The sequence below is a fragment of the Falco peregrinus genome, chromosome 4 (genome assembly GCF_023634155.1).
Source record: "Falco peregrinus isolate bFalPer1 chromosome 4, bFalPer1.pri, whole genome shotgun sequence".
Taxonomy (NCBI): domain Eukaryota; kingdom Metazoa; phylum Chordata; class Aves; order Falconiformes; family Falconidae; genus Falco; species Falco peregrinus.
The window spans coordinates 52675017-52701428 of record NC_073724.1 but is presented as its reverse complement, the minus strand read 5'-3'; the positions used below and the strand labels follow the sequence as shown (position 1 = coordinate 52701428).

The window sequence follows — 26412 nt, the reverse complement described above, 5'->3', positions numbered from 1 at the left end:
TGTGACAATAAAGCAAAGAAAGAAGCAATCAAGCAGAGCTCCCCGCCTTCTGTTCAGAGAAAACACAGCCAAAATGAATTTTCCCTATTCTAACTCCACCAACATTCCTGAGAAAAGAGCAGAAATGGATATGACCCAACAACTTCTGTAACAGGAGCGCATTTAAGCAGCAAGAGTGCTAGGCACAATCTAGCACCGCGAGCTACCCAAGAGAATGAGACCCAGTGTGTTGCTGTTGTTATTGTTCCTGAAGAACAAAAAATCTGCCCTCTTTACATTGGCTGGATCAATGTCACTGCTCAGTGACATGGTTTCCTTAATGAAGTAAGTGCTCAAGGAAGCTGCATGTAAATTAGGAAATAATGATATCACAACGAAGCACATGCTAACTGCTCTGGTGCTTTTTTCAAACCTGGGAAAGCTTACTAGTTAAATAATGTCAAAAATAAAAGGATAGAATGTCTAGAGGGAATTGGTAAGTGGGCGGGTGGGTGGCAGCCTTCTTCTTTTCTGGGAATACAACTTAAAATAAAGACAGTGTTTCTGGGGAAACATGCCTAAAATGGTGTGATGCTTCCAAATGCAGGGCTGGGGTGTCCCTTATTCTAAAAAAAGAAATAGTTGTGATTCTGTAAGATTCTTGTGAGCAGGGCCTGAAGATGAACAGAGGACTTAGTCCCTGCAGCAAGAGCTGACAGCTGAAGAAAGGGAAAAGTTTGGCTCTGAATGGTCAAAAAAGATTGTATTCAATAAGAATTTATGATGTTAGATTGCAAGAGGAAGAATGCTTAATACAGCTGATCTGGGCTATCCACAATATTTATAAAGGAACTGAGAACAGTCATGTCAGTAGAGTCTGTGCTCCAAGATGGTATCCTGGATCACTAAAAATCCACTTTTTGTGACAACACTTACTTCGTATTTGAAAACCACATCTTTGCTTGGTTTGGTCATTTTTTAATTCATTCCATCATTTTGAGTTCAGTTGTAGATTTTGCAATTTAGAGCATCAGCATCAGCTGAAAAAACACATTCTGATACTTTTTTGAACACTACAGTGATGGATACAAAGCATAGTGTAATACATTAAACAACAATGATGTTTTTCTTTGTTTGCAGTGTAAAACTGGCACATTCAATATTGCTAATTATCAAATATCAATTGCAATAGCAACAATGACTTCATGTAACTGTGTGCTTTGTAACTGAGTATCTTAAAATACTTTTAAGAGATTGTCTGTGAATACAGATTTTATCTCATTAACCCTATTTCATTTGAGTTGAATGCATAGCAAGAAGATGTAAAATCATTCTCCGTCTTTTTAGATGAAGAAATTCCTGGGGATAAGCCATCATGCTTCTTATGGTGGAGCTATCACAGCTGGTCCTGGTATAAGGTTTGATGAATGGTTGGTGGTCATGCAGTTCCATCAACTGCTCTTAGGGTGAGCTGAATAAATGGAGAAGTTTGTTGATGACCATCAGTTATACTTGAGGAGATGTCAAAGCTTTATGTTAAGTGTTGAATCACCTTACACTCTCCAGCCTTTTCCTTGTAGTGAGGCTGAAAGCTGTGTCATACAACTTTCTGTATTTACCAAGCCCCTCATATTTTCAGGGCTCTCCTTGGTGGTTGTTGCCACAACTGCTTACAATGCTTATTTTAAAAATGAGACCTTTCAAACAGACAGTCTCCCATGTATTCTCACCTTAGTGAGAACAAGATTTTATTGTTGCAGCCCAGGACTGGCTGTGCACTAATATCTTGGGAAACATTAAGCTGAAGGAAACAAAAATTTGCCACAAAAAATAAAGGTAAAGCTAGAATATCTTGTGGGCCTGTTGTCTCTGTTTTCAAGGGCAAGAAACTTCAACATAAGTTTCAGTAGCCAAAGAATTCTGCTGACCACTGTGTTGCAGCCCCAAAGACCACGTTCTTCAAAACATTTCAACTTCTCCCTCTTAACTCTTCCTCCTATGCCTATTTCTGTCTACAAGTTGACCAGGAAAGTTCCTTGTGCCTTTTTTTCTTTTTCATATTTTAGCATTTGAACATGCATGGTGAGCTCAAGGGCATATGGTAGCATTAACAGCTCACATTCGGGAAAGCAGCAGAATAATCCCCTAAAAACACAAGGAATTTCCACCTTGTGTCTCTCTTTTTCTTTTTAAATAAAGAATCAAGGAAATTATGGGCCAGGCTTCAGGTTCTGTGAAAAAAAATAGGCTCTTAATTTCCATTGGAAACAGTAAGAGCTCCAAAATTGCTCTTGGCTGAGGACCAGGCACCAAGGGTAAGGCACAGGGGCTGCACTGTGCAGGAGTCCACAGGCCCTGGGGAGTGACCCTCTGTGGCCAGAGCACAGACTGCCTTTGCACTGCCTTGGCTGGAGGACATGCCAAGAGCTGTGAAGTCAAGTCCCAGCTCTCACAGAATGCCTTCCTTAGTTCAGATTGTAGAGCAATGCCTGTCATTTTAGGACAACCCCTCTAGACTTACATCGCCTAGAATTTCTGGCATGAACATTTTCTTCTTGCCTTCACAAGAGTGGTGCTGTTCCTAGTTAATTATTGGGCTACAGGGATATGGGGAACAAATGTTCAAATTCTTCCTGATAGATACCACATCTGCCACCTCCCAAGAGCCAGCCCAACCAGCAAGTATAAATTATTTGAAGCACTCAGTGTCCCTGTGAAAGCTGTTCCATTTAATGTAAAACACTATTCATTAGCCAACGAGACCTGGGTTCTGCCTCTCCCTCCACCCCTCTCTTTCTTTTCTCACAGTCCCATGACAGCGATGGTGAGTGCCATACCTGCAGTGTCACAGCAACTTTGTCACCTGGAAATAGTCTGGAACTAATTTGTCCTTTGGCGGATGCAACAGGTGAATTTAAGACTCAGCTGCTTGCCACTTTGACTCTGTCAGCCACAGAGAGAAATAAAAGTTAGTAAATCCAGCTGTCTGATTCAGGCCATGGGGAAAGGGCAGGGTTAAAAGAGGGTAGCAGGTTACTTTGAAGTAACTTGTTTTGCATACTAATTGATTCAGTCAATTGTCTTAATTTCTCTACTTTGGAAAACACCCATAACAGGGACTTGAAACTCAATTGTTATTTCTGATTTTTGTTTAAAAAACTTATCTTTAAAAGATTTATCCTGCTACATTGACATGATAATTTGCTTGTTGGCTGCGCTCATTTCATGACCTATATAATTAATTTTGAATTATTTGGTTCAATTTTAATCGACATTGATTTGATAATTAAATGTAGTTCTTAGCTACTCTAGCCAGTCCTGGCAACATGTTCAGCTCATTGCTGTTAATAAACTCCACAAAGCTGTTTTCCCTTTCAAGCTACCAGCTTAGACTAAATGTCTTAAGAATACAAGGTAAATTAGATAGTTCAGCCAACAACCTACTTGCCTCAGTCTAAACTTTTTGTCTCCTACTCAGAAGGCAATCAAATAGTTGTAATGATATACAAAGATTTACCAATTTCCAAGGCAGCTATCATGAGATAAAACTTGCTTCTACCCTGAAATAAAAAGTGGACTTAATCTTCAAACGAAAACAAGTCTTATTTGCTGCTTATGGATCTGACCTTGTCCCTGCTAAAGCCAGTCTGATTTTGCTGCAGATATCAGCCCTAAGCTGCCCAATCTCTCCACATACCTGAGTCTTTCCTATATACCATCTATTTTAGACATGCACTTTATAGGTCACTCCTTGCTAAAGTTATTTTACATAAAGTTTAATCCAGGAAATATATAATACTTTATATATTATATGTAGACCATACTAGTAAATCCTGCATCTGTATGAAGCTGTTTTCCTCAGCCTCTTTTTTTTTGATTGCTGCAGTGTCTTTTATGACTGTGGAGGCCAGAAGGTATTCCATAAGTTCTGTCATGTATCAACCAGACCCACATTTAAACCAGCTTGCTCAAGTTCCAGAAAGACAGAATCTAGTGATGAAGATCACACCCTAATAAATGTACTACGTGTCAGAAGTGTCACACCTGCCCAGTTACAAAGCAAGATACTTGTACATAAGAGATCTCTTTTGGTGATCAATCATGCCACAGAAATGCAGGCATGAAGCAGATCAGTGATTTCACTAACAATGGCAGTACACTAGGGACAGCATGTGTTTCTGCTGACTTAAAATTCTTCCCAAGTACTCGATGCTGAACAGGTGACTTGTCTTAAGGTCAGCTCTCACAGAGGCAAAGCATAACTAAAAGGGCTACTAAAGACTAATCCTAATAATTGGCATTGGATTAAAACCTGAAATAACAGCAAAGAGCAAAAAATAAACATAGCATAAGTTTAACAATATGGGCAAGCCCATGCTTCTGCCAAATAGGGTGAACTTGGAAGGTCAGGGAAAATGAAGGTGTGTTCAGTGTGATTAGGTTGGATGTGTTCAAAATGCAAACTGATAAACGGATGATTACTTGTCCAAGACAGGGACTCATTTAAACATTTCAGTATGCATAAATGCTATTTAGAATTAATTCATACTGAGGGCAATCAAGACAGATAATTTCTTGCTCTTGCAGTTCATATGTCCAGTGCCACACCTGGTCCTCTTGACTGGCCAAGCTGCAAATGTTGATCTTTTGCAAGTAAGACTCTTCCAGGAGAAACGTGAAACCTGGAATAAAGTTATACAAGAGTTATTAGGTCATAAAAACCTTTTTTAATGGCATAAACATTGAACATGTTACTAAGATGAAATCTTCCACTTTGGGCCCATATCCTCAGAGAAAAATGGGTGTATCACTTCCATTAGTTTTAGCAGCATATGTCTGAGGAAGCCACAGTCACTTCAGAACATCCCAGAGAGAGGAGGGTAACTTTTCACCAGCACAATTGTCCTTTATGTTGCTCTGGCAGTGTAAAAATTCTCTAGTATTAAAAAGAACCCAGGCTCAAATGTTGGTTTTGCTGCCTATTTAAAGCACTAAACCCCACTACAGTTTAGCATTATTAGTAGCAAGAATCCTGTTGGCCTGAACTAGCAACTGTATAATCCAACGGTACAGTTGCCTATGCAGCACATTCTTCAACTTCATCAGACACTTTCAGGCCCAATTACTGACAACAAAGCTTATTAACTGTGCTTAGTTAGGAAAATTGGTTCCTTTTATAGTGGATTAATTATTATACATGTCAGTAACAACATGCTTGAAAGGTTAAAATACTTGGGTTGAGCCAGATAATCTGGCAGGAATTGGTTCCACAGCTGGAGACCACTTATTAATAAATCTGTGCATGGCTGCAATTGTAGTCATCACTCTGAAGCCTGAAGAAAAAAGCAGCTTTCTAACCTGTGCAAGATTCAGACTGGTGACAGCCACAGACTTCCAGTGTGCTTTGCCAACAAGGTAACTATCACTATCACCATTTCTACTTCACAGATAGAGGAAGGGAGGCTGTCACAAGCATGCAGTGTCTCAAGATATTGGTATAGACTCAGGCAGAGAACTCAGGTCTCTGATTACTGGGGTTTGGCCACTGATTCCCAGTGAGATCTATGTTTCTGCTTCTTCACTGGTGGCTAGCAGCTGTCAGCATAGCACTGAACGTGCAGTTGTTAATGCATTCTCATTAGCCCATTCTGCTCCATAGCATAGCGCACCATGGTAGTCAAGTCTGGAAAGGCATGAATAAGAGGCACTAAATCCTCCTCTCACAGTGAGGAATGCTGCCTCTTGGTCATTCAATGAGGCATCTAATGTAGCACACAGTTCTACTACCTGCAACTCAGACGTGGAAACCATGCAAGTCGCATGTGCGTGTGTGTCAGTGAGTCTCAGACTCCATACGGTCATGCAGACTATGAAGTGAGAGACTGGAAAGTATGTGAGGTGAGTACTTAAGTAAGGTTGCCTGTCCTAACCTATGTTTCTTCTCCCCCCTTGTTCTAGAAGAGGCATTAAACTTGCTTGTTATCAGTTTTGATTTGGACTCTAATAAATTTACAATATATTTTTTAGCTGTGAAACCATTTTAAACTCTACTTCCGTTGGATTATTTTCATTAACTGATAACTGGACACACAAACAGAAACTGCTACTACAGTTGTGTCTCTTCTGAATTTGCCCTGTCTTGAACTGTTGGCCCTGATCCTGCAGCAAGCTTCCCTGTGCCCGTTACAGACTTCATTAAGGTTTAGGGCATGACTATTAGGGTTCAAGTCTTCCATGGCAAATCAGCTTCAAAGGACTAGATGTTGTTTGGGTATTTACTTATTTACACAATCCCATAATTAGCAATTTTGTTTCACATTCTCCACGCAAAATCTCACAGACAAACTGGGGTGAAATGCTGGGTAGCATGAACTGCAGCGGTTTACTGCAGAGGGGGTGAACCCTGCATAGCGTGGACATCAGACCATGTGGCCTGGGATTCAGGGATCATTCCCCAAAGCCTAAAAATCCAGTTAGATTTCTCAGTCATGTTTTCTTCCTTGTGTGGATTTTGGGGCTCCCAGTTCTCCCATGACTGAGCTCGAAATGATCCTGTTTGTATGGGTCTTTCTTAAGACAACATACTTGGGAAGAAGAGATGAAGGCTGGAAGCAAGGACTTCTCACGCAGCATGCCTGTATGACTAGTTTGGACTGATCAACAGGACTGCCTGTAGAATGCTGTTTATTCGGATTCTTCACCTGAAAGATGGGATTTCCATGTGCCCCCCCCCCTCCCCCCCAATTTACCAGTTCCCAGTGGGCAAATTAATTCTGGTGAGCAGACACAAGAAGACATACTACATCAGTTTGTGTGCTGGGTCAGGTAACAGGACATATTTTGGGGTCAGAGGATAAAACCTGTCCGTAGCGTTCCATCACCTGATTTCACACCAGAAGACATGCCATCAGCGTTCGATGAGCTTTAAACTGGGGTGGCTTCGCTCTAGGATGACCCTCCGCTCCAGGCACCATCCAGAGGGCCCTGGGCCACCATTTTTAATTTCTGCAGAGTTTAGGAACCACCACCTCAGCACTATAACACATCCCTACAGCCACGCACTGTGATACATCCCCGAAAGTTGTTTAAATAGCTGTTAAAGACAGGCCCATCACCAGCATCTGGTTTTGATGGGATTTGTGGGTACTGGTGTCCTGCAGGTGCACAAAAGTCGCATTTGCAGCTTTCTTTTTTTGAAACACAAACGTTAGGGACCTATTAAAGACATTTTTAATAGCAAAAAGCCCCAAACACAAGTATATAGGTGAGTCCAGCTGAGCGGTGGCCGTCGACCCCGCCGAGAAGCACCAGCCGCCCTGCGAAAACTGGAAGCCACCGGGGGGCCGCGGGGGCCCGGGCCGGGGGCTGCGGCGGGGTAAGGGCCGAGGCCGGCCAGAAGCGGCCACCGCACCCTCGCCGGGGGTCGCGCCCGGGCCGCCGGCTGAGACGGCCGCTGCCGCCGGGGCGAGGCGAGGCGGGGCGGGGCGGCCCAGAGCAGCCCGCCCTCCATCCCTCCCTCCCGCCTCCGGGCGGCCGGGTGTGGCGCTGCGTCTCCTCGGAGCCCAAGCGGGCCGTCCCCGCGGCGGCCTTCACCTTCCTCTCCGCCGCGGCGGCGGGGCTCGGGGGGCGGCCGAGGCCGGGGCCTGCCCGCGGCGGGAGGAAATGGAGGCGGCGGCGGGGCCGGGCGGCGGCAGCAGGGGCTGAGCGCGGGCGGGGAGGCGCCGCCGTTGTCGCTGCCGCCCGCAGCCGGGCGGGAGGGGGGGGATGCAGCAGCAGCCGGGGCCGCCTGAGCGGGCCGGCCGCGCCGCCGAGTGAGGCGGGCCCCCGGCGGGAGCAGCGCCCAGCCGCTGGGGGCCGAGGCTGCGGGGAACGGCGCTGGAGGGCCGGTAAGCAGGGGAGGGGGCGCTGCGAGGGAGGCCCGGTCCCTGGGGCGGGGCTGGGGAGGGCCGCGGGGGGAGGCCCGGCGGCCGGCAGCCTCGGGCAGAGGCTCCTCCGGCCGGCCGGGCGAGGTAGCCAGGGGGTGCTGCGGGCGTCTGTTGCTTCTGCCTGGCGGGGGCGAGGGGAAGCCCTGCCCGCCTCCTCGGCCGGAACGGAAAAGTTTACGCCTGCTCAGCCCCGGTCCGTGCGCCCGGAGCCCGGCTGGTGGGCTGGGCTCTGCCTCGGCTCACCCCCTGCCCGCCAGGCCACGGCTGCGTCCCGTATTCTGAGGGCCCCCCTCTTTATACCGCTCCCGTGGGCAGCGCGGGGCGCCCTGGGGGAGCCCCGGGAGCCGCGGCCGCTCCCGGCGGTGAGGAGCCCTGTGGAGGCGGACCCGGCGCCCGTCGGGCGGGGGGAGGCAGGGTGCCGTTCCCGCTCGGGGTCGCGGGGCTGGCGCAGCCGGAGCCTGCCCGCGGCTGGGGCGGGTTCCGCGGCTGCTCCCGCAGTCGGTTCTGCCCCGCTGGCCGGTGAGTGGTGCGTGCGGAGGGAGCGCTGCGCCGGCCGGCGGGGGCTGGGGGGCACGGCGAGGGGCCTGCGCCTGCCAGCGGGGTGAGGAGAGCCGCAGGGAAGAACCGGCCTCAGAAACGCCTGTTATAACGTTCAGTGGCACCACACGACTCACCAAAGTGTGATAGATTATAGTCCCAGTCATTATTTTATTTTTTTTAAGTGTAATAAATCGTCCAGGTCTCCTCAAGATTACACAAAGGAGAACTTGATGAAAACGGGTTAGATATCCCAGCTAGCTGCTCTTTGGCCTTCGTTACCAGTTCCATTTCAAATTCCACGGTCAGTCGTGTGCTGATGGGTAGGTGGTTGGTGGTCTGAGGCTCCCAGTGTGCCACTGTTGGTCACCGTGCATGCAGGGACTGTCCTGCCCGGCAGCCCCTGTCCAAGCAGCATAAGCTGCACAGTAGAGGCTGGGCACCGACTTTTACTGTTGTTTAGATTTTCTTGCTTTGTCCCATCATTCACATGAAGATGGCAGTCTACCGCAAAATATGGGTGCCTTTTCCAGGTAACGGGTCAAGCTTGCCGTGGTTTGTGTCCTGATCTTTGGTTTGTGTTTGTGTGTGTGTTTGCAGTCCCATTTCTTCTCAGGCAAAACTGGCATCTGGCTGACCCGAGGGTTATGTGGCCATTTTGTCTTTGGGGTCAGTAGCCCAGGGAGGGAAGGACAGAGGAGTGGATGGAGAGAAGGCGTTTGGGGACCTTGTGCTCCTAAAAAGCGTTGCAACAAGAGGGAGGAGGAGTAACCTAAGAATCCCTGCGTATTTCATTGTGAGAAAATGGACTAAACCTTCAACAGCTTTCTTGGGTTTTCTGCTTGTAAAGAAGAAATATTTTTAGAGAAGAAGAAGTAAAAGATATATTTGGGAGCTGAAGGAAGCTAAAAAAACAATCCCCCAAAAATAGAAGCTAGTATATATTCACTAGAAGGTAAGAGGAGAGGCAACAGAAATGCAGTAAGATTGGAGATATAACAGGAAGTGTGATTACCTTATGTGAACACAGTAAAAATATTAAAGAAGAAGCTAGAGAAAGGGAAACAACATACACAGGTTATTTTTAAAATGTTACTAGTCATTGCATTGGAGTGTAATGGTTGAGTTACTCCTGTATACAGTTTTGAACAGTCCTGCTGCTTGAGACAAGTCATGAGCTGCTGATATAAATGTAGTTTTGTTTAGGCTGCTAGAAGTAACAGTGCTAGCCATTGTAATTACATTATGACAGATCCTCTGACAAGACTCTTACCACTGAGGAGTATGGTTGCAGATTTGTTGTGTGCATCAAAAAACGAGTAAGACAAAACTGCTTAATATTTTCCTCTCAGCTTTGACATATTGAAGGGTAATAGCGGTGGTTGTTTTGGATATGACTGCAATTCTGTCCCCTTTCAGTCCAGTCCTTGAGGTAAGTAGAATGCTGCTTGTAGGTGTTTTTGGCTAAAATGTTGTTCTCCTATCCCTAGAGCACATGATCTAGCAGCAGGGTCCTGTGTGTGCTAACAGCTTTTCAGGTCAGCGGACGTGGAAATTGCTTTCCCCCTGTCATTTTACACAACTTCTTAGAAATCCAATACGTGAATTACGTAAGGGAATATAGATCAATAATCCTCACTGAATGGTGTGCATCCATCGCCACTATAAAAGTGGGCAGACTAGCAGGGATGCTAGAAATGTTGCAGACCATTTTTACCATTCTTTATATAGAACAAATATACAGGGTTATACAGAAAGGTCTGGCCCATACCATTCGTTACATCTCTGAAAAACCTGCATCTGATGGTTAGAAAGAAGTTCTCCTCCTGCAGAATGTTCTCTGCAAGCTTCTGTCCGTCTGCTGCCTTGGAAGACAGGTTTGTTTGTATTTTCAATGTTGAATGGTTCTCACGGTTTTAGCAGAGCTACCCAAAAAGTAGAAAGGTCACTGCTACCTTTTGTGTCCTAACATCTATTTTGCGTTTCTTTCATTTGTGAGAGTTGGAAAATTTTTGAAATTATTGTGATGTCTGAAAACAAAGGTGATAAATGTCAGTGCTCTAAATGAGAGATGGACCTCATCATTTTCAGCATGAAACTTGGGGCACGTTTTGTACTAGTGCAATGGTAGGATAAGAATAAGTTTTGAACTACTTAGCTGGAAAGAGGTTAGTGCTCTGGAATTCATGCCATATTATTTGTATGCATATATTGTATACTTCATGGCTAACCGTATTTGATGTTGAAGAATAACGTGTGTCGGACATTGCATGCTCAGTTGGCAGCTAGAAAGTGCAGCATAAAACAGGAGATGACAAATGTAATCTTCATGGAGGTCACCTGTAATTGTCCAAAAGACAGTTGCATCTTTTTACCTTAAATGCAGTGTTTTTAGGAGAAGTACTTAAAAATGGAATCATGAAAGAAGGAAAAAAAGGACCTCTCAGAAGTCAAACTGAAAAATATTGCACTGAGAAAATAAAAATAGGCCTCAACACTGCCACCCTAGCTAAAAATTACGATTTTTTTTTAAATTGGGTATATTACGTTCTTTTCTTCTTCTTGCCCATTTCACATACGTCTTTGGGGTCCCAACTCTGGAGCTGCTTGTCTGCCTGCACAGGCTTTCAGCATACCCTGAAGATGTTTCAGTTCTGTCAGCTGCAGCGAGAACCCCTCCTGGAAACACTTGCATTGCTGCAAGGCAAAAGCTAGTTGGAAAAGCAATCAGCGCCTGTAGCAGTAGAAATGATGTTGCAGGTGGACATGCTGAAACAATGTTAGAACTAGGCTCACTTCTGTTATTGAAGCTTTGTGGGAATGAAGAAGGTGGAATTTGGTATGTGAATGAAAAACTTAACACGTTTGCATAGAAGTATTAACTAGCATGTTTTTAGCATCTTAGCTGGGAATGAGGGCAATCTCTTTCATTCCCTGGCAATTCACTGAAGTGGCTGTATAGGAAGTGTGATCACAAATCATGCAGATGTGACTCTCATTGAAGTTGCATGTGTCTACTTTAGGACTGAGTTTGATCCTGTTGCTGGTTACATGGGTATTTTGGTTTTTTGTTCTTCCCGACGCTACAAGCAACAAACCTCACAGGACTTTTGAGAGGATCTCATTGTATGAGGTTTTTGTGTTAGAACCTCTTCTGTTAAGTGTTCTGAAGTGTGTTGTATGCATCCTTCAAAGGAAGCATTCACTTACCAGCACCTAAGTTCAGGCCCTCGGCTGTCTTACGTCTCCAGCAACAACTGACACAATGATGCTTTATTTTTGCAGGATAAGTATTCAAGAGTGAGGTGTCTCAGGTTTTGGTAGGTAGGCAGCGATGTTTGCTGTTAGGTTTTTTTTGTTGGTTTAGGGTTTTTTTAGTTATGGAAGCTTAAATTTTGCAGTGAAGCTTTCACAGATACTTGGTGTTGGCCCCAGTGCTACCCTGGGTGCGTTGCCCATCAAGAGGCTGGAAATTCAGCTAAAGATGTAGCTTAAAATTTTCTATTTCTTCTAATGGCTGGGGACTTAAATCGTCTTTGTAATTGGTTTCCTTATATTGTGTTGTAACTTTTAACCATAAAAGAGAACAATTTATTAGGATGAGTTCGTAAAATGAAGCTAAGAAGTGTTCAGAGCAAACTTACAAACTGCAAGGTAGGGCAGACACCATGTGTTCATAATACAGTGCGGTATCACCATCCTCAGTCTGCTTGGATTCAGTAAGACTTGTGGTTTCTTTGCATGCTACATCTGTGGTCTCAGTTGTTTGGGTAACCCTTCTGGCACTCCTGGGGAAGTCCTATCTTTAAGGCTTACCTGCTGGGATGCAGCTACAGGTAGTAGACGCTGCTGCAAGTGAACCCTTTACGTAGATAGTGCTTAGCATGATGGCAATAAAAAAGTCTTCCAGTACCTGTGGTTGATACTTAGTGACAAGTGCAGTTGATAAAAGTGACAAGATGAGAAGGGACATTAATATATTTAAATATTTTGTCAGGTTAAGCTTAGTGTTCTGGCTCGACGGCTTCCAGCCTGTAATTCATGTAGGCTGGGCAGGGGAGGAGCACATGTTACCTGACCTGGGGTAACTAAGAATACTGTTAATGGTACAGTTTGGCTGATCTGCTGAGTAGCTACCACCGAGAAGGGAGGTTTCTTTGTTCTCCCTTCCTTTCTTACAGTAAGCTGTCTTGCAAAGTTAAATAAAAAAATAAACTAAAAAAATCAGGGGGTTTGCTGTCTGTCTCCGTGAGCAGCCAGCCAGCTGGTGCTATTTCCAGCACAGGGAGGGGACTGGGAATGTGTACGTAGGGGTGAAGGAGGAGGGAAGCTGGCAGTTACATTGCGTCAGCCTTAACATTGGTTAAAAACCCAGCCAAAAAGAAAGAAATGACATCTGCAGCTATGTTTTATGACACACGTGTATTAGAGTTTAGTCATTTTTGTAATGGAAAGTATTTTTCTAAACTGGAACAATAATAACTGATGTGTCGATCTTTCCTCTTTCAAACAGGAAGCAACAGCTTTATATGGCTCATGTCTGACAACATGCACCACCAGTGGCTGCTGCTAGCTGCATGCTTTTGGGTGATATTCATGTTCATGGTTGCTAGCAAGTTTATCACATTGACTTTTAAAGACCCAGATGGTAAGTTCAATTTTAATGTCTGGTATGGAACAGAAAAATGAATAGTGCTTCATGCAAATACTCTTTCTGTGCAAAGTAGTTCTTGGCATGTTACCACTTCTTCAGTAGAATTGAGAACAGAGCAACTAAATTTCTTGAAGTGACAGTGCTGATACTCAATTTCTGCTTGTCTTGGTAGAAGTCTGCAAAACTAACATCATGTCTTTTTTTGGTGGTTAAGAACAGAGGGGATGATGTTTGGCAGTACTGTCTTGTGAGGCCTGCTTTTTCAAATACCTTCAGTTTCAGTACCTTTATCCCCTAGAAGTGACAAGCAAAGCACAGAGCACAATTACCTTTTCAAAGACAAAGGAGATTCACAAGAATCAAAAGGGTTCATTTCACATGACAGTAGTTTCTGTCATCTTGTGACTGCTTGTCCTGTGGCTGCAGTATTATGTAAAACTTGTGGAAAGTTTTATTTCATTTGCAATGCACTTAGCCTAGCCACCTCTGCCCTGCTTCTTGCATTCAGTTTTATCCTCTGCTGTTTGACTGACAAACAGCTTATAGGCTTTTCCTTAGGTTAAGTAGCCCAGATGGTAGTAAGCTGATGAGGAATTTAAGCCGTTTGATGACACCATACAGCATGTTACAGTTTTCTGTCTGCTGAGGAACTACTGTTACAAAGCCATCCTACAGAGAGTTCAGGGTGAAGGTGATGACATGACTTGCAGTCGTAGGAAGATGCAGAAATACAGATCTCTTTAAGATACGGGAAAAATGTGTAACTTTTGAAGTACTGACATCACTAGTGCCATTTGTTTCAGTGACTTGATAGTTGATAAATATATTGGGTGTACCTCTTTAAATAGCATACCTCTTGTGTGGAGATTTGTTCAGCAAATCTTATAGATGAGAACTGTAGGCTAACTTAGCTTTACTTGGTCCCAGCTGTGTTTGAGCCCTAGTACATCTGCAAATAAGCTGGTCTTACGTTAGGTAGTTAAATCTTCCAGTACTTCATTCTATGCCAACTCTTGTTTCTCAGCTCAGGTGTTCTTTGGTGATTCTTTGCATCAGAATTTGTCAGGAAGTTTAAAGTGTAGTTTAAAAAAAAGGCTAAGAATATACCCTTTGCATTTACTTGCTTTTTATTATCTTGGCTTGCCAATTTCTTTTTTTTTTTTTCTTTTTTCCCTTCTCTTCCTTTTTTCCTTTCTCTTCCTTTTTTCCTTTGCTGAATCTTCCTTCCCCTTTGAATAGGTCTCTGAGCAGAAGATGGTATAATTTCTTAAGCTCCAGTCCTGCAAAGGCATGACTATGGCTGAGTGTATGTATGTGTTGGAGATACCAGTGTTTGTAGTGGGACTAATGAAAGGAAGTAATTTGAATATACCAACAGAATTTTTGAGAAAGTCCAAACAGGATGGCCGATCTGAAGGAACTCTTATAGACTTAATAAAATATGGCTTGTCAGAAATTTTCCTTATTCGGATATGTCTACTTAGCAGCTAGAACAACAGCAGCAGATGCTCAATGAATCCATGTTCTTTTGTTTAAGCCTTTTACGGATGTCTCAGGTGCGTGAGCAATAGGAACTTCTTAATGAGAAGGAACAAGTTTCAGTTCATCATTTCTAGTAGCAGCTGCAGGCATGCTTTTACCTAGTAATAATGAAAGATACTTTAGCTGCTCTTTCACTGAATCAGATTGCTTTGATTTTACAACAGGATACTGTGAAGTAAGTCCGTGTTTTAACTTTCTTTTCCATGTACGCTTTTTGTTAAAATCTGGTGTAGGCAGAGTAGAGTACTCCCTTAAGAAAAGGACACAGGCAGTACATACATTTTCTTGACCACAAAACAGTAAACCACTGTGGATGAAGCCAAAGAAAGATTATTCACAGAAGAAACTATATAAAGGGGAAAATAGGCCAGTGTGCATGGAAATAGTGAAGAAATAAGTTTTTTTGGGTTTTTTTTTTGCTTTGTAGGTAGTAAAAGCTGCCTCAAATTATTTTTGATCTTTCCACACCATGTAAAGTAAAGCTAGAGCCTTGTGTTATTTTTTTTTTAGTTTTCCTGTGGCATACCAATTGCAAAAGATGCAAAGGGTTCTTCCCTTACATACTTTAATTGGTCTCTAACTATTAGCTGCCCTAAAATTATTAAGAAAGAACAAGAGTATCACCTGAGTTTGTTCTTTTGTTGTGGGAGTCTCTAAGGAAGGACATCAGTCCAGTAATAAAGGAAGAGGAGATCTTGTATTTCTTGCTGGGTAGAGGTGTTTACTTAGAGCACCAAAGAAATCAAAGGTGGTCATTAATGACACTTTTATTCTGGTAATGTTTAAGAGTTTACAACAGAAGAAATGTACTGATCTGAGGGGAGGAAGAAACCTGATAGAGTAAGTTTTTTATTTGGATGTGCTTTGGAAAGTTTATTGAAGAATAAGAATCTCCTACTCTCAGGTCCATATAATATACTCAGTCTGTCAGTCGTGATACTTGGATTTATGATTTCTATGTCTCTCTGCACAGTTTGTTTAAAAAAGACCAAAGTAAAAGATTATGGACATGTTTCTTTGATAAAACTCAACAGAAGTTGTATCCAAAATTCCCCCAGAGTATATTCTTTAAAATATTCATAGTTTGTCTCATGTCTTATCTGTTATCTTCCCATTTGGGAACATGTTTTGTAAGCTTAATACAAAAAGTAATGTTCAGTTGTGTTAGTAAAGCAGAAATAGTTGCCTTCCCCCCCACCTTCTGTAATGCTTTTCTCTCTCGTCCTTCTTTAGGCTATGGTGCCAAGCAAGAACCATTGATACTGACAGCCGTGACAAAAGTGGAGGAGGTACATATGCCAGAGGAGAAACATTGGCCTGAAGAATTCCAGGTGCATACTGTTGAGATAAGGGTTACATGTATTAAAAGAGTGGGAGAAAATAAGAGGTTAAGTAAGGGCTTCCCATTGTTGAAAGAAATTGCTGGACAGGAATTATTTATTCAGACTGTTCTATTTAGATAGCGCAAGCAGAATTCATTTTAGCTTCACAAAGCTAGTTTGTTACTGTAACCTGCTGTCTTGTTTCATCCCAGTGATTCAACTTAATGTGTTTCGATTTTGAGGAGAAAATGTTACAGTACTCCTTTATCAAGTCAAGACAGTAATTTTTGCCAGATTTTTAATATAATGGCCCAATTTTCGATCACTTTTATTCTGCCTTGTCATAGCCATCAGGTTTGTGGTTCTTGAGGGCAAGCCTATGTCTTTATTCTCTTAGTGCTCTGCCCAATCTCTCCGATTCTTTTTATCAATCTCCATTCCTTTTTCATGTTTTGTACTCTTTGTGCTTCACATCTCAGTGTTTTTCCAAAGTAGAACATGAACACAATGGTATTCAGTATCAGTTGATCCTTTAGATGCATAGTTCTGTGCTTTCAGAAATAAAGCAGAATGAATGTGGTACTTGCTAATTTACAAGGGAATTCTGAAGATCTCTTATGCAAATGTAAATTTGAGACTAGTTGCACAGTGGGCTAAGTCCAATTTTTTCTTCTGTTGGTTACATAAGTCATCATGTTTAGAGTATTTTTGTGGTGAAGCATGGAAGGTAGGTTTCCGTAAAACATGATGTTTCTTGTTTTCATATGTAAAAAAAAATGAAATATAAGTTATCCTCAAAATACTTGAGAGAAACACTTTGTTCAGTGGAAGGCTGGCAGATTGGTGTAGTGAGTTTTAATACCTTCCTTCACTTGTAGGAAGAGGATAATAAGGTTTCTGAATCTAATTCTATCCCTCTTGACTTCCTGACAGCATGAAAGGCAGAACAATAATATTAATCCTGGTTGCATGCAAAAGGAATTGTTCTGACAGATAAATAGTCAGTCAGGCGGTTCAGATTACATTCTGACCAAGTGATACTGAAGAAGAGTAACAAACAGAAAAAGTAGAGTGAGTTTTTTTCTTTATGGAGGATTGGGACAAAAAGTAAAATCATTCCTTTTTCATGTGTAGCTTGGATACTGTACCTAAAATCATAGAATCACAGAATGGTTTTGGGTTGGCAGGGACCTTCAAAGATGATCTAGCTCAACCCCCCTGCCATGGGTGGACGTCTTCCACTATATCAGGTTGCTCAAAGCTCCATTCAATCTGACCTTGAACACTTCCAATGATGGAACTCCACAGCTTCTCTGGGCAACCTCTTCCAGTGTCTCACCACTCTCGTGGGAATTTTTTTTTTCCTTCTATCTATTCCAAACCTACCCTCTTTCAATTGAAAACCATTATCCCTTGTCCTATCACTACAGGCCCCAGTAAAAAGTCTCTCTCAGTCTTTCTCATAACCCCCTTGTAAGCATTGAAAGGCCGCAATCCCCAGTGCCTTCTCTTCTCTGGGCTGAACTACCCTAACTCGGGCTTTCTTCGTAGGAGAGGTGTTCCAGCCCTCTGACCATTTTTGTGGCCCTCCTCTGGACCACTCCAACAGGTCTATGTCTTTCCAGGGCTGAGGACCCCAGAGCTGGGTGCAGTACTCTAGGTCCAGAGCAGAGCAGAGGGGCAGAATCACCTCCTTTGATCTGCTGGCCACATTGCTTTTTTATGCAGCTGAGGATACGATTGGCTTTCTGGGCTACAAATGCACATTGCCGGCACATATCCAATTTTTCATTCATTGGTATCCCCAAGTACCTCTCTGCAGGGCTGCTGTCAGTCAGTACATCTCCTAGTCTGTATTGATATTGGGGATTGCTAACTGTGTAAATCAACTAGTGCAAGGGGCAAGATTTGTCAGTAGAAATTTCTCATTACCTGTTAATCAGACAAGCTCCTTTTTCCTCTCCCCACTAATCATGAGGCAGAGGTGGTCACGGTTTCTGTCTTAGTTTCAGAAAAATGAGATACATCAAACAGTTCAACCATTTTTGGGGAGGGGAATCTTGCCTGCTTCTCTTACTTGCCACAGTAAGCACTGATGCTCATTGTGTGAATTTTTGTCCACTTAATTTTTTGCAGCTTGGATAAATGGAAACAGTGAATGAATACAGGTGCTAGAAAACAGCACAGAACTTTTATCTGAAATTCTTCTATCCCAGCCAGATGGGTCAGCATTTCTAAGCCCCATCTTTTCAGAGATTAAAGTTTATTTCTGTTTAATTTCCTGTCCTAACTCCTCAGAAGCTTTCTTACTGGCTGTTGAAGCTTCGTGGGAGTTCCAGTATTTGGTCAAGGCAAGTTTTATCCACACAGATAAGACCCTGCTGCTCTGCAGCAGACTTAAATTGAATGGAAAAGCTCTTACTACTTTCTACTACATAAAGACTTAAGAGTTGAACCAACGTGTACAGCAGCAGCACCAGAAGGAAACTGTGTGCTACGTGTTTAGTTAATATGTAACGGTGTTTTAATCATTAATCTGGGAGGCATTAGTATGCACAGTTTGGGTATTTTTATACTTTAGAATTTGATCTGAAAACTAAATTCTTGCACTTTTTTTTTTTTCTTTCCCCTCTGCATTTCATAAAGCCAACTGGAAAAGCTTTTTCTGGAAATCTGATCCGTCAACCCCTGGTTCATATGGAAAGACTTGAGCTTCTCAGGAATGTCTGCAGAGACACTGCATTGAGAGATCTCTCTCACACTGCAGTTTCCAAATTCGTCTTGGACCGAATATTTGTGTGTGACAAGCACAAGATCCTGTTTTGTCAGACGCCAAAAGTGGGCAACACTCAGTGGAAAAAAGTCTTGATCGTTTTAAATGGTATCTACTCTGTTGTGGGTGTGTGGGTTTCTTTGAGGAGGAGGAAAGAACAAATTTGGTCCAACTGGGACATCACAAGAATGGATTCTTTCTGCTTTTCTGACACTGATGCTTAATTTCAGTTTTTCATTCTTCATGGTTGCTTCTAGTCCTTTCAAAACATCTTTTAATGAAAATACACCTGTTCTTTCTGTGAAAATAAATAATTGCTATTACTTGGCTCAAAAGTGATTTGAATCATGAAAGAGTACCCATATGCATGTGGTAGGTATATCTGTTATCTTTGAAGGGTGGCACTAATCTGTAGAATTTGAAACAAGTGAATTACAAGGTATCACAATTCCCTAAGAAACAGTAGTATATAAAATTTCTGACTTAAGGCCACTCACTTTTAACTAGGATTCTTAAAGCTAGTTAAAACTTGGCAGCTGCTGTTGTTTTCTACTGCTGAAATCTTGTGTGGGTGCTATCAGTAAGCCATCATAGGAGTTATGAAGATTCTGAGTTGCTTAAGGCAATAGTTTGGTCAACAAAGGTATGTTAGACTGTAGAAGAAGGAGTAAAGGGATTTGTCTGTCTGAAAAACAATCTACAGGGTGAACGCTGCCTGTATGCATGTAGTCTGCCATCCTCTTCTAGTAGCCTGGTATGCCAATACAAATAATGCATTTCCTCAAGGTTTTCTAATGTACCACTACCGGCACATACAAACTTAACATGATCATATTTAACATAACACAGTCTTGTTGGACATGAGACCCTCTTTCCTGTCTGTGCACTAGGGCTGTGAATTTGCTACTTATAGTCAGGTCAGTTGAGGTCCTTCTGTGGTTTTCGCAGATGGCATAACTCACCAAGGTGTGGACAAATCCTGAGCATTGTAAACCCAGCTTTCTTATGAGAAGCACCCTGTGAACAGCCAGCTCTGTACTGGTGGTTTTTTATATTTTCTTTACCTTGTATGAAGTAGTTTGCACACCCAGAAGGAAACAGTCACAAATTGGCAAAACTTGTAGCGAAGAGTATGTCCTTAAAAACTTTAATATTAGTTTCAACTTTGATATATGGACGGGAGCTAAAAATCCAGCAAAGACAGGCACACGCCTAGATATGGGCATGTGTCTTAAATACCTATGAAAGCCACACTGCAAGAAAGTACTAAATATGAAACTGTATGAGTATAGTAGAAGTACCTGCTCTTACCAGAATTTAACATTGATAACATGCAAAGAATAGCTCAGGACAGACAGGAATTGTTGGCTGCGTGCAGTGAAGGATAATTCATGCCTTACCAGCAGGGAACCTTTCACCTTGAGCTTCCTAGTTCTGGCATGTTGGATAATCACAGAAAGTTGTTTCCATATAAACACTGGTCTCTTCTGCCTTGAGCTGCCAGTGTACTAGTGTTTGCTGACAAAGGCTACTGCTGCTGTTGACCTGACTTTCTCCTCTTTGGGTAATTGCGGCAGGTGGGACTGATGTTTCAGGGAGAATAGTTTATGTCTGAGTACCTAAGTTGTATTTGGAGGTTCAGGATGGAGAAGCGTAGCTGTGGCACTGTGGGGCAGCTAACTCTGCTACTGTTTGTACTGTTTGTACAGAACTGTGCTCTGGATGGATGCAAGTTTTCAGTTTCTGAGGCTATCTATTCTGGCACCTGTTGTCCACATGTAATTCACCTAAAGTACCAAAAAATATAATTAGAAAACTCAATAAAATATAACCACCACCACCCCCTGAAAAAAAAACCAACAAATTACAAAACTGAGCTGCTGAATGGTGTGGATTATTCACTGCAGTTCTGAAACAGAGACGGCCAAGAGACTTTCATCTAAAGAGCTTTTTTTGTAGCACCCTGCTGTTGTTGCAGGTTGGTACCGTGAAATGATGCTGTTGTGTGAAGGCTTACACCTAAAGCCCAAGGGGCCCACGTGAGATAATTCTCAAGGTCATAAAAACTTCCAGGATCAGGATCTTAAAATAAATGCATCAGAATTTAGTGACGTTATTTTTCTTGTCAACTTATGTGCTTGCAGAAATTAATATCTGGAGACTTTTTATTGTTAATGTTAGTGGTTTTTAAGCTGTGTAGTATTGTATGATTGAAATTTTTGTTTTAGCATAGTGTAGTTGTTAAAAGAACTTCATAGATGCTGACAGCAAAGTGCTTTTGTGTTGAAGCAGTTCCAAAAGCAGCCAGCAGCATTTATTTTATGTTGGCGATAGATTGTCAGCAAAAAAGCCGGTTCCTTCTTTGGAGTTAATCCTCAAAGTCTTCCTCCTTTTGTATGTGTGGGCAGAGGGAAGGAGAATGGGGACAGTGAGGTAGGGAATTACAGGCTTAGACATAATTGCTGATGAAATTTGTGTAACATGCTTTTCTGAAAGTTTTGAGGCCATTTGGTCTTGGACCTTGATGTCACATACCCTGAAGGATTTTAACAGTTTTTGGCTTCTCAGTCAGAATCTCTCGCCATTTAACAGTTTTAAACATAGTAACTGTAAGTGCTAAAAATCCAGAAAAGAGAATGGTAGAGCAAAAAGCTGTCAGCCAAAGACACACACCTGCTTGTACTCACTTCTTTTCCCTTGAAAAATTCACTTGCGCTCCCTTTTTGATTTGTCTAGGAGCATTTTCTTCCATAGAAGAGATCCCAGAAAATATTGTGCACGATCATGAGAAGAATGGCCTTCCACGCTTGTCCTCCTTCAGCGACTCTGAAATTAAAAAGCGGTAAGAGGTGGCTTTGCAGGGGTGTGGGAGGGGTTTGGAGTCAGTGGTGTTATGAGCAATCAAGAGTGCAACTAAAGTCTACATCTGGAATTGAGGACAATGGGGTTTCTGCTCCACTGCTTGTATTATGGCACTATTCTATTGTCCTCACAGATGTTGCTGTCACTACCTTCCTGCTGGCTTTGAAGGAGACCAGTGTAACTGGTGATATAGTTAAGTGAGCCAGCCAGCTCTGGCTGGATATAGGGTTTCTGTAGTTCAATGCGTGCCTAGCTGTTACATAGCTGACCTTGAGAAGGGGAGGTTTAGTTGGAAGGTCCACCCTGGTGCCTTGTATATATAGTAAATCTAACTGCCTGCACATAACGTTGTCATTGCAGGCAAATTTACTTATTGGGATTGAACTGGGTAAGTTTAAAAGGTCAGTGCTTCTTGGCCTGGGAGTATTGTCTGTTCAGCTGAACCACTTTATCTTCCTGTTTGGGTGCTTCTTGCTCTTCTCAAAGCAGAAAAAATACTTCTCCGCAGTAGAGCCTTCTAAATTACTTTGGCTATATTTTTGACTGTGTCTGCTTTCATGTTTACTAGAGCCTATGCCATATATAATCCTCGTAAGGGGTGGCAGCATGGAAAGACCAGGACATAAGATGACAGCGGACACTTGTAAGCTTGTGCTTGCATGGGTTTTGTGGGTATTAAGCCGTTCTGAAGAGCCAGCCTCTTATACATGTGGTGTCAGCTATCAGTAGAGTTCAGTCCCAAGGTTTGTTACATTCAGTGGTACAAATCCATTTGTCACAGCTGTACCTGTGGAAATGGGGTCACTTGATTATGTTGATAGCGTGCAAGTTGAAATATGGTCACTATGTTCTTGAGAATATGGATCCATTCCCTGTCCCTGTGAGCAGCACTATATAAAAAGTAACTGTTCAGCTGGGGGATGAGCAGTAGCTAGGGCATTTGAAGTTGAATGCCATTATGATTTGGGTTGTTGCAGTCAGCCCACCACAAAAGTTGTGCTGGAGAGGCATAAAATGGGTTTGGTTGGGAATTCTGAAATTGTCAGAGAGCTTAGGTGTACAGAGAGGGATGGTGTGGATCTGTTGATCTAGTTTGCTGACCTCTAGCCCTGCCTGATTAGGAGTGAGTCAGGAGAACCTGAAGATTGATACAAGTGCCTGTTGAGGCTAGAAAGAGTCTAGCCACTTACTTCAGTGTGGATTGGGCTCTAAACGTCCTTTCTCAGCTATTTACTGAAATAAACTTTGTTTTCAATTCATTCCTCCTACAGATGATCTCTGACTACAGAATATTACATACTACAATAGCACAATAAAATGTGAAATTCTGTTGAAAACTGGTCTCATGAAAATAATGTTCTCAGCCATTATTGAAAGCACGGCAAAACATCAAATAAAATACCGGAATTCTTTGTTTACTTAGGAAGTGATTTGTCTAACTACCTGCCAGTGAAAAATGCAGCCTTTTGTATGCATTTAGCAGCACCAAGCCACTTTTTCCATGCCTTTGTGTATTTTGCTTCTTGAGCTTAATCACATGACGTTTAAAATATCTTTTGACTCAGAGCTTTCAGCATCATTTGTGTTCTCCAGTTTGAATAAACTCCAGTAAATTCAGACTCCTCCAGTTTGAATAAAATGTGAAAACTAGAATGAAATACTTCCACTTTGTACTGCGTATAAAAACTGTTAGTAAGAAGACAGAACTTGTATTTCTTGTCCTGTTGGTTATAATATTGACAGACTATGCGAGTAGTGCAAGATTCACGTTGCTGTGTAAGACTTTGCTAAACGCACTTTAAACACTTTGGTAAACATTTTCTTTAATTATTTAATTTCTTTTTTTTTTTTCCTTCCTCTGTTTAGACTGAATTTATACTTCAAGTTTTTTATTGTTAGAGATCCATTTGAAAGACTTATTTCTGCATTTAAGGACAAGTTTGTGCACAATCCTCGGTTTGAACCTTGGTACCGGCATGAAATTGCTCCTGGCATCATTCGTAAATATAGAAAGAATCGCACAGAGACCAAAGGGCTACAGTTTGAGGATTTTGTGCGCTATCTGGGTGATCCTAACCACCGATGGCTGGATGTTCAGTTTGGTGACCACATCATTCATTGGGTAACATATGTAGAACTTTGTGCCCCCTGTGAAATCACGTATAGTGTGATTGGACACCATGAAACCCTGGAGGATGATGCTCCATATATCTTGAAAGCAGCCGGCATAGACCATCTGGTATCATACCCTACGATTCCACCAGGCATAACGGTGTACAACAAAACAAAAGTAGAGCGGTATTTTTCAGGAATTAGCAAGAGAGACATAAGACGCCTCTACGCACGGTTTGAAGGCGATTTTAAACTCTTTGGTTATCGGGAGCCGGATTTCTTGCTTAACTGACACCTAGGATAAGCTCTGAAGAAGTGTCTCATGGATTAATCTAAAACTGCGTGCATACCAGCTGCAACACGGACAGAGCTGAGAATGACCATTTGTTTTCTAGCTTTTTGATGTTGCTCCATTTTTCAGTGAAATATTTGTCATATGGACAAGTAGGGGCTTATAGTTGTTGTTTACTGACCATGTTTTCAATATGTGACATTGCAATCTGTTAGGAATGAAGTCTCTGCTATCTGAAATACAGAATTCCATTTCTTCCCTCTTCCCTTCAGGAAAAAAGGAGGAGAACGAATGGGCTTATGATCTTCCTACTCCCAGATGGAATGCCATTTTTAAAGTGTTGTGAAGTATTTATAACAATGGCAATTTCACTGTAGGTTAACTCTGAAATGTGGGTGAACTTGATGATTCATGCTCATGAGAAAGGCATGTAGTCTCCCGTGAGCTTTGAAAATGACAGGCCAGTATAGGACTAAAAATTGATTAAAAGCTTGACAAATAAAATCATCTAGGTTCTGTCATGTGGCTGCTATCATAACAGTAATGCTGATCTAATCCCATTCTTGTTTTGTCACAAAATGAATGTCATTAGACAGAAGCTTTAGAGGTGTTAAAAAAGGGACTGGTTCCAGACCCTAGTTGTCTTTGTATTTTTGTCAAGTGTTTACTGTACTTACTACTGATCTATTGAGCCTCGTAATTCTACTTTTGATTTTCAAGATATTATTTAACTCCTGGTTGTGTAAGCTATCTGAGAACACCAGATGCAAATGGAGCATAGAAGAAATACGAACCTGCTAGGGGAACTTCAAGGAAAATGAATTTAAAATAAAGTATTAATTGTATTTGCAGGAGCACATACAGAAATCACGAGATGCTCTCACACAATTTAACTTGTTTCATCTTCTAACAGTTAAGATTAATAAAGAAGCCACAAAAGCGAGATGTTCTATAAAAGAGCTGCTAGAGTTATTTGGATTAATGATCTACCTTTTTCTTATATCCAGTCTTGCTCAATGTTCAGTACCTCGGAGAACAGAAAATTTACCCCCTTCTGAAAATTCATCTCCCTGCTGCTAAAGGCGACAGGATGAATCCCTGATTTTTCCAGTGATTCACTGCCATGATGTCGACTCAAAAATGCCCAACGGTTGTTTTACCAACGGGGTGAGTTGCCTACATCCCAGGAGTTTGAATGTCACTTAAATTTGTGTACCCATTTTGTGCATTAAAAAGCCAAACCCAAGAACGGAATGCAACCATCATATTTGCCTGTGCTTGCATTGTGTCTCATAAAGAGCAGTCTCTTGTTTGAGTTCACCAGCAATAAAAATCAGTGCACCGCCACCTCATCCCAACAGGCCATGGGAGAGAGAGACCGTGTATCTGAAATACAGGAATTGCTCTGTCACAGTGAGCATGTGAACTGTATTTTTAAATTTTAGACCCAAAAGATTAATTTTCAGATCAGCATAATGTTGCTGGCTAGAAATGCTAATGATGGCCAGTGCTATGGAATCTGCTCTTAAATCCAGCCACAGTATGTTTTTGATAGCTTCCTGTATCAACACAAGGAAGCGCCTTGCACTTGTGAAAAAGGAAAGCTGTGCCAAGCTGACATGTGCTGCTACCCACAAAAAGGAAGCTCTGTTGTAGCTGGAAATGATTTCAGAAAGATCTCAACAGACTAGTTGAAATAAGGGAGAATCATTAACTGGGCGTCATTGGCAAAAGAATAGCTCAGGGTGGCAAAGCTGGAAGATGGGATTTTTTCAGGTTTTTTTTTTTTTTTTCCTTAAAAAACCCCCAAACAACAATTACAGTGCCCTATCTTGTTAGTCCATAACCAGTGATAAAAAGATGTTAACAGCTCCAGGTTTTTCTGTGGTTTTCTTAATGTGGGAACTTAGCAAAATGTTGGAGCTAATGACCTGATTGATTACCTCTCTGCTGATTTAAAATGTAACAGTGAATAATGTATAGTAAATTCAGGCCTTAAAGTTTAATTCTAATAAAGATGAAGTAGAATTGTTTTCCTCTGAAAGCATAAGCTATTGATCACACAAAACGCCAATGTATGTTTTTATTTTTCTTGGTAAATTACTTAATGTATCTATTGCTTAAAAGTTGCCAGATGGAAAGTGCTACATAAATATTAAGTAATAATATTTTTTTCTAATAGCTTTCTCTGCGTTGAGTTCTCTCGGGCATCTGACAGCAAATGTGAACAGAGCTACGAACTGACGTAGGCAGAGGTGTGTACTGCTCCCCCAACTCCATGCTTTTCAGGCTGAGACTGGAACATTCAACTTAACCAAAAAGTTTCCTCTTTTAGTGATACCCTCCTGAGCTATGTTTTCCTTCTAGAAGTGTGGTTTTTTTCCTCGTGTGGCTGAAGTAATGATGGTGCAATT

General features: G+C 42.1%; 1 protein-coding gene across 1 annotated transcript; it reads left to right on the top strand.

Moving 5' to 3' along the window:
* Positions 1-7489: 7489 nt before the first annotated feature.
* On the top strand, positions 7490-26177 carry CHST10 (carbohydrate sulfotransferase 10). Its single transcript, XM_055802182.1, has 6 exons — positions 7490-7865; positions 12955-13089; positions 15871-15968; positions 18606-18840; positions 21469-21574; positions 23461-26177. The coding sequence occupies exons 2-6, from the start codon at positions 12978-12980 to the stop codon at positions 23996-23998; spliced, it is 1089 nt and encodes a 362-aa protein (XP_055658157.1). The 5' UTR covers positions 7490-7865; positions 12955-12977; the 3' UTR covers positions 23999-26177.
* Positions 26178-26412: the final 235 nt, after the last annotated feature.

Excerpts from the sequence above, each read along its gene's own strand:
- CHST10 (XM_055802182.1), top strand. The coding sequence starts at position 12,978 with ATGTCTGACAACATGCACCACCAGTGGCTGCTGCTAGCTGCATGCTTT. Across the intron at positions 15,969-18,605 it reads ATTGGCCTGAAGAATTCCAG|CCAACTGGAAAAGCTTTTTC; the intron begins GTGCATACTGTT and ends CATTTCATAAAG. Across the intron at positions 21,575-23,460 it reads GACTCTGAAATTAAAAAGCG|ACTGAATTTATACTTCAAGT; the intron begins GTAAGAGGTGGC and ends TCCTCTGTTTAG.